The 14,852-nt window shown below is 48.8% G+C and overlaps 4 protein-coding genes across 4 annotated transcripts; 2 read left to right on the top strand and 2 right to left on the bottom strand.

Annotated features, from left to right (window-relative positions):
* The first annotated feature begins 5 nt into the window (after positions 1–5).
* EI90DRAFT_1944629 (uncharacterized protein) lies at positions 6–1,333 on the top strand. The gene is made up of 5 exons (XM_039052358.1): positions 6–549; positions 606–826; positions 882–927; positions 1,110–1,178; positions 1,228–1,333. The coding sequence occupies exons 1-5, from the start codon at positions 142–144 to the stop codon at positions 1,267–1,269; spliced, it is 786 nt and encodes a 261-aa protein (XP_038912864.1). The 5' UTR covers positions 6–141; the 3' UTR covers positions 1,270–1,333.
* Positions 1,334–2,424: 1,091 nt separating this feature from the next.
* Positions 2,425–3,804, bottom strand: EI90DRAFT_3146549 (tryptophan synthase beta subunit-like PLP-dependent enzyme; the record flags this gene model as incomplete). Its single annotated transcript, XM_039065429.1, has 5 exons — positions 2,425–2,681; positions 2,742–3,056; positions 3,123–3,304; positions 3,360–3,661; positions 3,727–3,804. The coding sequence occupies 5 exons, from the start codon at positions 3,802–3,804 to the stop codon at positions 2,425–2,427; spliced, it is 1,134 nt and encodes a 377-aa protein (XP_038912865.1).
* Positions 3,805–5,672: 1,868 nt separating this feature from the next.
* Positions 5,673–7,214, bottom strand: EI90DRAFT_3127951 (uncharacterized protein; the record flags this gene model as incomplete). Its single annotated transcript, XM_039064052.1, has 8 exons — positions 5,673–5,806; positions 5,872–6,033; positions 6,104–6,284; positions 6,347–6,558; positions 6,597–6,603; positions 6,659–6,846; positions 6,977–7,055; positions 7,107–7,214. The coding sequence occupies 8 exons, from the start codon at positions 7,212–7,214 to the stop codon at positions 5,673–5,675; spliced, it is 1,071 nt and encodes a 356-aa protein (XP_038912866.1).
* A 2,890-nt stretch (positions 7,215–10,104) lies between these two features.
* EI90DRAFT_3070626 (uncharacterized protein) lies at positions 10,105–14,445 on the top strand. Its single transcript, XM_039061238.1, has 10 exons — positions 10,105–10,121; positions 10,274–10,444; positions 10,499–10,657; positions 10,710–10,850; positions 10,910–10,990; positions 11,015–12,487; positions 12,536–13,231; positions 13,488–14,108; positions 14,225–14,331; positions 14,414–14,445. Exons 2-8 carry the CDS (start codon positions 10,274–10,276, stop codon positions 14,007–14,009), a joined length of 3,243 nt encoding a protein of 1,080 aa, XP_038912867.1. The 5' UTR covers positions 10,105–10,121; the 3' UTR covers positions 14,010–14,108; positions 14,225–14,331; positions 14,414–14,445.
* Positions 14,446–14,852: the final 407 nt, after the last annotated feature.

Genomic DNA, 14,852 nt, shown 5'->3' on the forward strand with positions numbered 1-14,852 from the left:
AGCGGCCCCATCGATCCCGTGACCTGGAAAGCTGCCTTCGGTGGCACCAAGTTCAGCCGTGAACTTGGCCCTCCAACGCGTCGGGATCCCATACGCTTCTCTTACTCCGCTCTCAATTTCGTGCACTCATCCTTCGCCACGATGAGCGCTGAATGCGGAATTTGCAGTCAAGAATATGGTTCCGATTGTGTTGCAAGCTCACTTCGCTGTGGCCATGTATATTGTTATCAGTGCTTAACCGAGCTCTCCCGGGTCTCTCAGCGTCCCCTGTGTCCTGGGTGTCGAAAACCTTTCAAATTCGAGAAGGTCATCAGGCTCTACATTGACTTTCCGGAACCATCCGACAAGCGGGAACAAGACCAGGAGGGGAGTAGCGATCCTCCTCCCATTTCTGTTCTTACGGAGGAACAACGTGCCGAATCTGAGGCTCTCTCTCAGCGGCTAAGTGTTCTTGGGATTGAGACGACACCAGCCATCCTTGGTAGTGTCCTAGATGATATACGCCGGTGGTCTCAGGGCGTCCAGACCATCAAAGACATTGAGACACAAGTAAGAGAACGCGTCGTTTATGTATTATAGACTCAATTTATTCCTTTGTTTCATAGATTGCGGTAACAAGGCTGCTTCTGAATGTCGACTTGCTGAGGGAAAGATTGGATCATGGAAGTATCCCAGCCATTTGCCGAAGGAAACGAACCCATAACGAGATCATGCTCAAGCGAGATAATCTATGCCTCTCTGCTCAGGTTATAGACCTTAACAACTCGCTACAACGTGTAGAGATGGATTTAAGGACGGGTATCACCTATCGACAAGAACTTCGGGAGTGGGTGCACAAAACTAGTTCGTACACAAACAACCTAACCAACATTCCCGCGTAGGGAACTTGACCATGCAAGGCGGAAATATGCCGCATCCGAGAAACTGGTGCGCGACCTAGAAGTTGAACTGGAGAGCGTTGAAGATGAGGTGGGTCGCTATGCTCATTTCGGTACCTAGCTAATTGCTGACCGTGCCTGCAGCGGAAACATTTGTCCACGTACGCGCTTCGTTCGTCTTGCATCTACCCATGATCTCAATTCATTCGCAGCATTGCAACGGATTGCCAGAAACAGCTTGAAGGAAGAACCGCAGACTCAGAGAAGATGTTACGCAAGTGTTCGAGGTTGGAGGTGGAGGTATGACATCTGACCGCCCCCGGTTACTTTGCCTCACCAATATCATAAGGTTGAGAATCTAGAGAAAGAGAATGCTGAGCTCAGACGGTAATGTGTTCTGTTCGTTGGGAATATCGGGTGTACTGATGGTTTTTTTTTTTAGCCAACTAGTAGAGAGGGCTTCAGAACTGAGGTTTCAAGGCGAGGCTAGGGACAAGATCCTGGAGGAGAACAAAAGCCTTAGAAATAGAGTGAGCAAGATCCGTTCACTTTTGGCACAGTTAACCCATTTGCAACCCGCAAGCTCCGCAATTCAGAGGCACTGCAGTCGGAAGGAACTAGGTACAGTTTCAGGAGTTGCAAGGATGATGTTAATAACAATGTTCGCGCTAGATCGATCGAGGAGAAGAAGGCAAAAATTCTCGAGGGCTCACGACGACTTGCCGAAGTGCAACATGATTTAGAGCATTGGCGAGACCGAGTAAGCAATAATTCGACTTGTTTTTTGCAGACCCTTACTTGGTTGGGCATTTGTATCAGTATTTCCAACTGAAGGATGCTTCGTCGAGTAATGCAGCAACATTCTCCACCTCTAAGCTATCCAACTCAACATCGTACGTGTCAGGTATGAGCCATAGTCATTCGGAGTGGAACGGCGTGTCTGATGTGATAACCCAAGAGCATGAACGGAGAAGGATAAAATCCCATTCGTCTGTTCCAAATTCTTCTCCCCTTCCCTCAAAACCGCCCTTGGCCACATCGAATGGAGCAAATAGATCTCAATATAATCGAAAGCCCGAGCTAGAAACTTTCGATCCCCTCGGGGGGCTACTAGACCATTCCTTGCCCAGCACTCCGGAGCACGTTCGCGTACCCAAACGCCGTCGCATCGACCTATCCTCCTCTGAGCCAGAGGATGGGAACGAGGGAACGATGTCTCCAAAACGTCCATTCACCCGAATTGGTCGAGGGGCAAGCTGGAGAAACATTCAACCATTGGAGGATGCTATAGCACTGCTCATGAGCGACGATGCCGTACCAGATTCGGATCCAGACGATGAAGACCTATGCATACCGCGGAGCCCCAAGGGAAGCAGAACTTCAACATCCAGCGCAGAGCACTAAATGGCAGCTGGATGTTCCGTCAACGCTTATGTGATCCGGGTGGCCTTCCCTATTCTTGATGTGTTCCGACTGCTTCTCAATTCGCCCTACTGTCGATGTATTATATTACAGTCCATGGAAAGGATTGCAGTACTGTTTCTCCTCACAGATCTACCCTCATACCATCCACGAAAGCCAGCTTGCCGTCAACGCCACCAGCCTCAAGTTCCTTCCTGTAGGTTTCCATCTCACTTGCGGTGATCTTGAATCCGCCACAGACAATGAACACCAGCGTCTTGGGTTTCTCTTCTAGTCTGTTCGCCGTCGTGCTAACGCCAAAGATTTCGCGGAAGAGTTGTGGGGAGTATATTGGGGACAGCGTCGCAGACGAAGCTAATTCAACCATTATCTTATGCTCGTCTTGAGGATGTATCGAAGTTTAGTAAAAAAGGAAGAAATAATATTAAATATTAAATTTACCAAGGAAGCTCAACCCAGAAAGCATTGCCAACTCGTCAGGGATACTAACGGTTGTCAGACCGCCTTCATATTTACCCTTGCCCTTTGCACGACGATCGAGCGCCATCTTTAGAACGCCGGGAGCAGTGATGACGGAGCCCAAGGAGGTGGCACGAGTTGTCACTTTTGCTAGAGTGGCAACGGTTACACCGGTCTCTTCGTCCACATGAGTCTGAATATTTCTGTCCCAACCCAGTGAGTCTGGGGATCCTTCCGCCGCCATGATGGAGGAGTATGTGCTCTCTGCACCCTGAGTCTCCACGGCGATGATACGAGCTAGGATACCCACACCGTGGAATGATTTGAGAGGGGGTTATTTGGATCAAAGGGGGAACAGCTCACTATTTTCCCATCCGTGCCGATTGCATCCCAATAGCATTCCCCCAAGCAAGCTCCCACCACCAACACTGCATAGGATAGCGGCAGGAGGCGATGCATCAGAAGGTAACTGCTCGGCAATCTCATCAACCATGGTAGAGACCCCTTCCCAGAGTACAGGGTATTCATATGGCGATCCCATGACTCTGTTAAGTCGTGAATAGATCCGGTTTTTTTACCCCCCAGACTTTACTGCCTTACGCATTCTCGTGCTTAGAGGCGAACTCATGCGCTCTGGAAAGGGCGTCTTGGTAACAGTCACCATCCACAATGGTCTCAGTTCCCCAACGTCGCAAAGCATCTAATGCGATCTTCTTCCCGGCCTCCCTAGGTATGAATACGGTACACTTGACTCCCAGAGTGTGAGCTGCATATGCCAATGCAAATGCAGCATTTCCACCAGATGCCATCACGAGATGAAGAGAAGAACCATGTTTTTCGAATTGCTGCTTTGCAAACTTGGTTTGTGAGCGCTGCTTGAAGTTCAATGTGGGCTGAAGGGTCTGAAGGAAGAACGTATGTGTGTACTAAGTATTGCCGATCAACTTGTAGGACCCGGGGGGCTTGCCTCTAGTTTCAAAAAAACATTGCAGCCCAAACGAGAGGAAATGCTTTCAGAATATAACAGCGGAGTTTTGGTCCACATTTTCAGGTGGTCGGTGATTGTTGTGAAAGGTGACGATCAAGTATGCTCGTTAAATAGACCTATAGAACCCATACTCGAACGTTCCACCAGACGACAATTACAGTAAGGTCAGAAGGTTGTTCGTTAGACTTTGGATTATCGATCTCCTTTGAGATGGTATATACTGACCAGCTGACGGTCTTGATCAGATGGCTCCGTGTGAACGCTGGACCGTGGGCGTTTTGGAATCGAGTGAATATTTTCGATCGGGGCCTTGATGCCAGACCCGGTCCAATTAACCCAATTGGGAGAATTTTGGAAGGAGCTCAGGTAACCGGATTGCCAAATGACATTTTCTTATGTATTATGTACCTGCGCATCATCAGTAGTGTCATTCATTACGTAGCTTTACAGTAAGTGAGCACTCTGTTTGACGTGCTGTTCGTTCCCCCTCCCCCTGTCCGCCTCCAGAGGCTACTTGTGTCAGTTCACCATGCAAAATGTCTGACGAGCTCGAGTCCGTGCTGGTCCCTTCACCTGGTGTGAAACTTTTCACATCGGCCAATCGAGGTCATCCGCATGGGTTACAATGTGCCATCCAGCGCCTTTCTGCCACGCTAGAAGCTCTCGCCCGAACAGGCACGAAATATTGGATGCCCTCATCGAACTTCTCCAAAGCACCAACATTTTTTTGGGGAAGACGACCTCTCGCTTGCGTGTCCTAGAATTAGAGCGACCCTGCTGGTTGACACGGGATCTCCTGCGAACGGTACAAAAGCATTCTCTAATCTCAAAACATACATTATTACTTGTGTCCATATCCATTTAATTTACCCCACTTAAATGTGGGAGTGGTATGATTTCTCTGAACTCCCCAGTGCAGCTTTCCAAGGAGCTTTCTCTACTCAGTCCAGCTCCACACTCTTCCTTCCCCAACCCCAACCGAAACACTTGCCCTAAACTTAGCCGGCTTATTCTGGACCCCCACGTATTCACGCGCTTCTTAGAATCGTCGTCTGGTGGGGATTTGACGCGCATTGAGCTGCAGCATACTTAAAATTCCGCGATGGCCAAGTGGAGAGCCGAGATAGTGTGTACAGTGTGTTTCAAGCGTGGGGTCAGTTATCACGATACCTTTCCGAAAAACCACGATGGTAACCAAAAACTGCCGTTGCTAGAAAAAAGACCTTTGGCATTACGATTTTGGACTTCACTTTCCAAACAATCAGTGGGGCTAGAGAAAGTTGCAGGATCGATCCTTTATTTGTGATGCTCGTGTCTCGTCGGGTGACATTCGTAACATAAGGAGGTCGGTGGTCCGTTGCATACGCGATGGTGACGACGGCGGAATCATGTCACAGTGGTATGTGTCGAATTGCTCGGGCTGGTCGGACGAGAGGGAGATTTTTGGTTGGGGTGACGGCGAGATGCTATCCTGCCATAGGGAGTGACTGGGAAGCAGTGACTGGAGTACGCGTACTGTATACTACTGCCATAATAGTCGCAAATGACCAAGTCGGCGTCGGGCGAGGCAAATATATTGACCATTTACCATCGTTAGAAAACGACATTAATGTGTTCATCCAGCCATCGTTGGCTCAACTGTCCCTTGATGGGAGATGTCGCATTATTTGTCAATGACCGCACTCCGTCGGCACCAAATTAGATCACATGCTTTCTGGATTTCAGTAACAACTAGCCAGTTGCCAGCCTCTTCGCGATGACTTGTAAACTGCGCATTCGCAACCATGGACTTGGTATATCGAACTCATAGTTATATATATCTACACTGCACCCATACTAGAAAGGACTCCGCAAGATACTGCACCCAAGTAAATCACAATCAACTACGTATTCATCACACAAACACTATAAAGATCTCCATAACCTTATTTCCTTCGGATAAACGCAGCAGCGCGATCAAGCACGATAGTCTTCTTCGTCAAGTCTTCCACAACAAAGGTGATCTCTTTAGTCCTATGAGGACCATGTCCCACTTCCCAAGCCTTAAGGAGTAGATCATCTATACCAGATTCCGGAAGGCATCAATAACATCGCGTCAGGAACGAAAATACGACGAGCACTGACCACCGGGAGAAATGGGCAGCCCAAAGGCGCCTTGCATAGAATGAAGTGATGCAACGTCGCCACCGCCCAAGTGGCCCACAAGTTGAAAGGCCGAAAATCCAAAGTACGACAGTGCATGCAATACCAATCCTCCATAGCCAAATTTGAGGCCCACGGAGGGGTCTATGTGGGTAGAAATCCTATCTGAGTATTGCCCACACTTAACAAAGTATGTACACCTTTTAAAACTCACCGACGTGCAAAGCGTTATAATCGCCGTTCAACCGATAAATCAGTGTCTCGATTGGGCTAACCGGAATACGAATTTGGAGATCTGGCGCTCTGGAAGGAACAGGTTTGGGCTTTATTCCAACAGCAATGCTCGCTGAGAAATTGAAGCCGTTTGCGGTGCCACCGAAGTACTTGGTCGTGGCCTATCAGAAGAAAACAGGCCGGGAGTTAAAGCTGTCACCTTCAGCCGTATTGAATGACGCACAATAAGACGAGTGTACTTCACGCCCTTAGGGTTGAACAACACGAGTTCGTTCCCAATGATCAGACTCGAGGGGTTGACGCGTTCTTCGACTGAGATGATCCTCTTCTTGATCGTCCACGGGACAGGTCCGCTGTCATTCGGAAGAGGCAGATACGGTTCGATATATTGAGAATCTTGAACCTTTTTGTCGCGTTCGGATAGCCGGTTAAACTCTATCCCTCATCCTTCATACAATAACAAACACACTTACGGGAGGGCTAGCCATGAAAAGTCAGCTTTGCGTCACTGGGTTTACGATTGGACAAGACTCACAATTTGAAAGATCCGGAAAGCCAGGGATTGGACCATTGTAACGGCCCGTGGTAAAATTAACCCAGCCCTCGCTGGTTCCTGAAAAACGTCCAAATAAGGTAAGTCAGGGATTGAAGCCGAAAATGAATAGCTTGTCCCTTTAAATGACAGGGCAGTCGCGTAGCTGGGGAAGACGGCGAAATTGGGGTCTGTGACCATGGATTAGACGTGTTGGAAGACAGTTTCGATACCCCAGTGAAAACGACACTTGCTATATTCTAGAGACAACATCAGTTTGTTATCACTGACTGAGGCTAGCAAGCAAACATAAGCACGTACCATCCACCAGTGTCTGATTCGCGACCTGAGCACCAATACTAACCGCGTACAACAGCACATCACGAAGATTCCACGCGACCTGGTGCAAGACAGTTAATACTAGCCCTAATGAGAAGATACTGTCACGAACAGGGATATCAGGATAGTGGAAATTGAGAGCTGATGACAGGTTCCACTGAGGGGTGGCAGCCAATGCAAGAGCCGGCAGCAGCGCCGCGAGGAGGGGGAAGATAGTCATGGCGTTGTTCGAGGTCTGGTTGTAGTACGTGGACAGAGGAAAGACGTAAAGGTGACAAATTTGATTTTTATAAGCGCTTGGCAGGAACAATGCCGAGAGGGGCAATTCGCCACACGCTCAACATCGTGAGCCCGTCACAGTTATGCCTCGACGTCAAACAGCCATAGGGTTAGGGTTGTGAGGTCCAGGGATGAGGAAAGGGTTTGGGTGATGCGCTTGTTCTATGCTAACAACGGTTCATGCATTGGATGATCACACAAGTTGCCGGGGGAAATATGGAGGGGTTCTGGTTCGCACTGCATCCATTTGTAGAAACTATAATCGGCATTCGAAGTAATGTTGATTACTAGAACCACGTTCATTAATTCAAGTGTTGAGGATTGAGTGTATACCGGCTCCTCTTCGGCTGCATCCCGTTGGAGACAAGTATTGCGGCCTCATTCTTCTCCACAACAGAACCATTAGCTTGAGAAACGAGTCTGCCTGTGTTCTGCCTTGGGTTGTTTTTAGGCCCACGTTATTGTCCCTCATCATCAACTCGAAATGACCTAAAAGGTCAAGATCGCAATCATAGATCAAAAGCAACTGCTAGCATTCCCGCCGGATGCGTGGCATGGTAAAGGAACACCAGCTGTTGCGGTGATTAGGTGAGAAGGGGTTTCCGAGTGGTCATGCACGGAGCGTTGATGCCCGGCGTGGGACATGTTTGTGCATTTCCGAACTGCTTCGGAGGCCCAGACACCGTAAAGTCGGCACGACAGCTTAGCCACCAGCTTTCACAAACACTAGGTGTTCAACCAGGTAGGTTGCTCCCGGACACAAAGCACAATCTTGGGTCTTCACTTTGGCGAACGAATGAGGCCACGATGATGCATGATGGGAAATGCGAGCTGGAATGCTTCCGATCGAGCATCTGACACGTAGTGCTAGGAAAGCTACCACTGATGGCAAGCGGAAGAAAAGTGGTATAGATAGATCGAGTGACAGAAATTCTAATCCCAATAGCAAAGATCAAGTTTCTGGATGGCCGAAAGACTTTGCCTTGCGACTTGACCGACCTACCCCAGCGCCTGAATCTATGCAGCAAGACGAGCACGAGCTGTTTCTGAGGCGTTGTCCAGACAATGGGGTTTGGGTCTGCAAATGACCAACCCTGAGCAATTGAACCATAAGCTCTGTGCAGACACGCAACCAACAATCTCGAGTTCAATCTGCTTCGGCGTTGGCATCTCGACGACACTTATGCAGCCCAACAGTTGATGCAGCCAATGCCAAAAATGCCACAGTGTGGACCACTGCAGGTGGCAGCCTCATCGGTCGATGCAGCCCGATGGTGTCTTCGGCCAGTGGTGTGACATCGGAATTGAGTCAATATATACGGAGGCGACGCCACTGGATGGTATTGCCTCGCCTACAAGGGCAAGACGAAATTCGTGGGAATTTTACTTCGCCTGTTGCGCCAGGACCAGTGCATACTGGGATTATTGGTACACAGTGGATTAGAATACCATGAAAATGACCTATTTCGTTATCGTCGATAACCGTGGTAAATTTAGAATGATCAATTTACCATGGTGCATCTGGTTTTCTGCCTGGTCAGACTTGAACATTTACGGGGTTTGTACGAGTTGGTGAGGAATACGGTTATTCATGGTCACTTACAACTATCTTACATTGATAGTGGCATGGCTTCGAGCGGAACTGCATTATGTGAAACAGTCTCTGATAATGTGAGTGGAGGCCCTAAATGGCCATGCTCACTCCATGGTTCTGGATGCGAAAATCGGCGTAAGAGCAAAGAGCCTTCCTCCGAGTTTCCGGAGTAATGCCAGACTACGCCCCATACCTTACTTCAGCCTTCATTTCCGACATTCGGGTCCGTGAAGCTGTCATACATAGTGCCTGACTGGACGTAACAAGACGACAAGCACAAGCCTCTGAAAGCCTTTCCAAACAACAGGCTCCGGGGGATTTAGCTGCCAAACCCTGCATGAGCAACTGACACGTGGGCTGTAGGCACACAAACCCCTTGCAGGCGTCGGTGGATGATGGGGGTCAAGGGGCACACACGGACTAAACAGATGAGCATTCTTCAGTTAAATCTGTTCATCGCTGGCATCTCTCCGCGGGAGCCACGTCCCGATAGCTGTTTACGAAGTCCAACCGTTGATGGGGCTAGTGGCAGCCTCATCAGGCTAGTGATGTGGCGTCGGATTAATACGCCACTTTCGCACCATTACGTAACGTTTCGCTGAAATTAATGTGGGAATGCCTCACGTGCTTCTTATCTGGTCTCGTGATGTTGTTCTTTCCTGCAAGTAATTCAATCTCTCAATATTATCTCCCGATCGACTTTGGTTTAGTTCATTCAGCCGCTTATCCTCTTCCTTACCTGATTGAATTTTCGTATTACATAACTGTGTATTTGCTTGCCCGCCCGTGACACGGTCATGTTCGCGTTAAATGGAGTGGCATGGTGTTCCGATACCTTGCTCCTGGAATATGTCCTTTCTTGCGAACTACATGGCTTCACGTTCTTTATTCTCTTTCATTTAAATACATTGAATGCATTCCGCTGCTGAATCCAAAGTAATGCATGCTGTAAGGCGAGCGTGGTATTGAATTGCCAGTGGTCCTCGGCTAATTCCGGTGAAACCGAATACCAAAAACGTTTGGATCCGTAAGCCAGCCGCAATCGGACTAAACGACAACAGCGCCCCAAATACGCCGAGCTATGATATTTGGACCATTGAATGTTAAACACTACAACACTACAAGCTTACTTGGAAAACTCGCAGCCTTTGCTCTAGGAAACTAGATGGGGACCGTTATGATCATTTGTCCCAATATTTGACCGATCCGTGTCATGCCTTCGCCATGCCAGACTTTACTATCGATCCTGGATAAGAAGTCCCGATACTATTTCACCCTCATTGAATATCTGTTCTTGGCCTTCCATAATCGGGCTGAGGTTTTATGGCTCTTGAGCATTCAACGCCTCGCCACGTGTGTTGCCCGCCTAAAATTCTCTCTCCTCTATCGACTCGTCCACACTTACTATGTCATCGCGACAAAAGGCCGATGATCTCAGGCGAAAGATCAATGGTATCCTCGCAGCGGGAGGCGATATGGCTATCCCAATTCTCACGGCCATCAATGCTGCCACTGATATGTACCCTCCTCTAAAGAGTGCGACCAGTGGCGCACTCTTCATCATCAGCGAGGTCCAAGTCAGTAATTATTTTATTCTGGGTTTGCGAACCAAGGCTGACGGTTTGGTGCAGAAGTTCAAGGAGAATAAGAAGGAATGGGAGGACTTTGGGAAATACGTCGTCGACAACGTGGCCGAGGTAGTTGCAGCTATGAAGTCCTATGATCCGTCAGCGGAAGCAGAAAAGCCATGGGTGGAGAGTGCCACGAAGCTTGATGGGCAAATTATATTTGTTTTTGGTGGTCTTCAGTGTCATTCTTACATCAAGTCCTAGCGCGGTACAGAGGATTAAGTCCGAAATCGAGCGAAGACGCACAAAAATAGAGAAATGGCCGGCTCCAATAAATGCATTATCCTACTTAAGAGACCCGGAAAGGATCGAGGGCCTAAAGAAAGATCTTGACAAAGCACTGGCGTCCTTTCAGGTAATTTTCCTCGAAGTATCACCCATAACCATTCTGATCTTAGGCCGATGCAGCTTCAGCTTAGGACGAAGTTAAGAATCGGTGTCAAAGTGTCAGCCATGGAAGATGACTCGATTCTTGGTAGACTCCGATACCCTGACGTCGCCTACCATGATTCAACTCAGACATGCCTAGAAGGCACCAGGGTCGGCCTTACCGAGCGTATCATGGCCTGGTGTCACAACACTGGGGACAGCGAGAACCGGGTGATGCTTCTCACCGCTGTGGCCGGAGCTGGCAAGACTTCGATTGCCCACACGATTGCGGAAAGGTGCGAAAGGGAAGGCGCCTTATTGATGAGTTTCCTTTTCAAGGCGGGTGAACAGTCGCGGCCTGATCGTCTATTCAGCGGTATGGCTCGAGCGCTGGCAAATCATGATCGAGGATACCGCTCCTCCATTATCTCTGCTCTTCAAAGAGATCCCACTCTATCAACAGCGCCATTTACATTGCAATTCAAGAAATTGGTGGCTCCATTCCTCTCCCATCGACCTCCGCTCTCTGGTCGTCCTTTGGTGGTCATCATCGATGCATTGGATGAATGCGACAAAGAGGCATTTGAGCCCCTTGCCAATATTCTTCGGAAGGAAGTCCCCAAATTACCATCCTCGATAAAATTCTTCATCACGTCGAGACAATTTGATCTTGTTAACCGCTTCCTCTCCCCCGATTTCCCCATTGATCGTCTTACCATCGATCTCTCGGATGACATGAACGTGCGGGACTGCGCTCTTTACATTCGTTCCCAGTTGCAGATGCTGAAGGATTGTCATCCTGGCGTACGGAATAAGCTTCAGGGCGGAGAGAAGGTGGTACGGGCGATCTTAGAACGAGCAGGTGGCTTGTTTATTTGGATTAGCACCATCTTCCGCTGTATGAAGATGGCCAACAAAAACCCTATGAGGACGCTAGAAAGATTGCTCAGTACAGGCACCGATCGCTCAGCAATGTCTGCTGAGGAAATGATGGATCGCTTGTACACAAGCATCCTGAAGAAGTGTGATTGGAGGGACGAAGATTTTGCACACGACTACCCAGTTGTGATGGGAGCAATTTTTGTTGCACAACAGCCCCTGTCTGCCACAGCTTGGGATGTGATTTTGTCACCTTTCTTGAATTCGTCGATTCGATATACGTTGGCTGAACTTGCACCTCTCCCCCCGGGAGTTGAGGAGCCTTACACTCCGATTCGCATCTTACACCAATCCTTCCGTGACTTTATTCTGGATCGGATCGATCCCCAGTCAATCAGCATTCGTTGCGGTCCAGTAGATGCAAGGATGGAGAATGCCAGGATTGCCCTGCGATGTACCGAGATTCTGAACCAGAACCTTCGCTCTATAGAGGGGGGCTTGGGACTGATTGAGAACTTATCCAAACAAGATGAACTGCCACGCATCCTCGCGGAGAAGTTATCGGAGCACATGCATTATGCATGTCGTCAGATTATTTATCACCTCAGTGGAGTGCAGGAACCGTCACAGGAGCTCGATGAATCAGTACACGTATTTCTCAATCAGCAAGCCACTCCCTGGATGGAAATCTGTGTGAGAATGGAAGGATATATCAGTATCTCGATGCTCCCTGATTGGGCGAAGGTGTGGATTGCCAATTGTGTTAATAAAAACTAGCTCATGAATTTCCAGTTGGCGGTTGACCAAAAATCAAAAAATGCTATCTGCACGCTGTCCAATGTGCTTGACCGGCTTCATTCGAATTTGAAGTTTTTCTCAAGATTTGGGGAAGCATATGAGGTAGCACGCGATTCAGTTGAATTCTGCCGTTACCTTGTTTCTGTGGAGTCAGAGTCCTACAACCCGGAATTGGCCAGGGCACTCCACACTTTATATTTAGCTCTTTCCAACCTCGGACGGTACTCGGAAGCGCTCCCATTCATTGAGGACAGCGTCAAACTCCGGCGCAAGCTAGTTGCCGTTCGCCCAGGATCGTACACCTCAGATTTGGCATGGTCACTTAACAGTCTGTACTGTGCTCTCTCAAATCTCGGACGGCACTCCGAGGCGCTCCCATTCATCGAAGAAAGCGTCAAGCTCCGGCGCGAGCTAGTTGCCATTCACCCAGGATCATACACCCCAGATTTGGCTTTGTCACTCAACAATCTATATTCCCCTCTTTCGAATCTTGGATTGCACTCGGAGGCACTTCTGTTCATCGAGGAAAGCGTCAAACTCCTGCGCAAGCTAGTTGCCGCTCACCCAGGATCGTACACCTCAGATCTGGCGTGGTCACTCAACAGTCTGTACTGCGCTCTTTCAAATCTCGGACGGCACTCGGAAGCGCTCCCATTCATTGAAGAATGCGTCAAGCTCCGACGCGAGCTAGTTGCCGTTTACCCAGGATTACACACCCCAGATTTAGCTTTGTCACTTAACCTCTCTTTCGAGTCTCGGACGGCACTCGGAGGCACTCCCATTCATCGAAGAAAGCGTCAAGCTCCAGCGCGAGCTAGTTGTCGTTTACCCAGGATTATACACCCCAGATTTAGCTTTGTCACTCAACAATCTATATACCTCTCTTTCGAATCTCGGACGGCACTTGGGGGCGCTCCCATTCATAGAAGAAAGCGTCAAACTCCAGCGCGAGCTAGTTGCCGTTTACCCGGGATCGTACACCCCAGATTTAGCTTTTTCACTTAACAATCTATCTGTCTCTCTTTCGAATCTCGGACGGTACTCTGAGGCGCTCCCGTTCATCGAGGAAAGCGTCAAACTCCGGCGCAAGCTAGTTGCCGCTCACCCAGGATCGTACACTTCACATTTGGCATTGTCACTCCACAATCTATATAACACTCTTTCGGATCTCGGACGGCACTTGGAGGCGCTCCCATTCATTGAAGAAAGCGTCAAACTCCGGCGCAAGCTAGCTGCCGTTCACCCAGCATCATACAACGCAGATTTGGCTTGGTCACTCAAGAATCTATATAACGCTCTTTCGAATCTCGGACGGCACTCGGAGGCGCTCCCGTTCATCGAGGAAAGCGTTGAGCTCTACCATGGGCTGGTTGCCGTTAACCCAGGATTACACGCCTCAAATTTGGATATGTCACTCAATGAATTACGTACCGCTCTTTCTAACCTTGGGCGTATCCCGAGGCACTAATTTGAACACCTCCCTTATTATTGCATCTCGTTGCTACCCGCACTGTAATGCACACAAGCCGGTTGGGTGTTCAGTTCGGGAATATTGACGTTGATTTTTGGTTTGGGAACGTTTACGGGCTTTCTTGGCTGCTCTGATCACGGTTGTTACTTAGAATTCTAATATCAAGAACACCCATTTCTATATGACATTTTGTCTTCTACTACTGATGTTTTGCCGTTTCCGCACACCATTGTGTGCAATGATCCTGGAGCCGGGACTTGCATGAAATGATCGGTGTCGGCGCAATTGAAAGGCGAAATTGGCGCATCAGCGTTGTTAGAGAGTGTGAAGGTCCGGGGATGGTGGTCTAGCTAGTGTAGCGTAGGCGTGTGGTAAGTATCTCAAATGCATACAAACTCCATGTAGGCTTCAATCGAATAGGTAATATCTCGACACAGGAATAAGTCATTGCCATTGTGTTGGAATGGAGTGGAAAGTCTGAAGTGTGGTATTGTACTCTTGCGTGTCGTGGCTTGCTGATTTTTTGGGTCCCTTTCTGTATTGGCTTGTTAGGATCTCTCGACATGTGCGCATCCGCTGTGGGATTGGACTGTGTAGGTCTTCCCGTCTAACTCTTTGTGGGTCTCAATGGTGGGATACCTATGTGGAGTTAGAATTTGGACGAAGATTGAAATTTTGAGTCATGCGGAGGAGAGAGAGGACGGTGTCGCATTAAACGTTATCATTCTGCTTACACAACTAGGAAGCATGCAGCCATTGTTGCAGCCTGGAAAGCGCTGTGTTCTAGTCGATGGCAGTAACAACTTATCGTCGTCATCCAACAACGTAACGCCCAGCTCA

This window comes from Cantharellus anzutake (genome assembly GCF_015039405.1).
Source record: "Cantharellus anzutake strain C23 chromosome Unknown EI90scaffold_46, whole genome shotgun sequence".
NCBI lineage: Eukaryota > Fungi > Basidiomycota > Agaricomycetes > Cantharellales > Hydnaceae > Cantharellus > Cantharellus anzutake.

Excerpts from the sequence above, each read along its gene's own strand:
- EI90DRAFT_1944629 (XM_039052358.1), top strand. The coding sequence starts at position 142 with ATGAGCGCTGAATGCGGAATTTGCAGTCAAGAATATGGTTCCGATTGT. Across the intron at positions 827-881 it reads TATCGACAAGAACTTCGGGA|GGAACTTGACCATGCAAGGC; the intron begins GTGGGTGCACAA and ends ATTCCCGCGTAG. Across the intron at positions 928-1,109 it reads ATGCCGCATCCGAGAAACTG|AAACAGCTTGAAGGAAGAAC; the intron begins GTGCGCGACCTA and ends ACGGATTGCCAG.
- EI90DRAFT_3070626 (XM_039061238.1), top strand. The coding sequence starts at position 10,274 with ATGTCATCGCGACAAAAGGCCGATGATCTCAGGCGAAAGATCAATGGT. Across the intron at positions 12,488-12,535 it reads TGCTCCCTGATTGGGCGAAG|TTGGCGGTTGACCAAAAATC; the intron begins GTGTGGATTGCC and ends ATGAATTTCCAG. Across the intron at positions 13,232-13,487 it reads TCAAGCTCCGACGCGAGCTA|CGCGAGCTAGTTGCCGTTTA; the intron begins GTTGCCGTTTAC and ends GTCAAACTCCAG.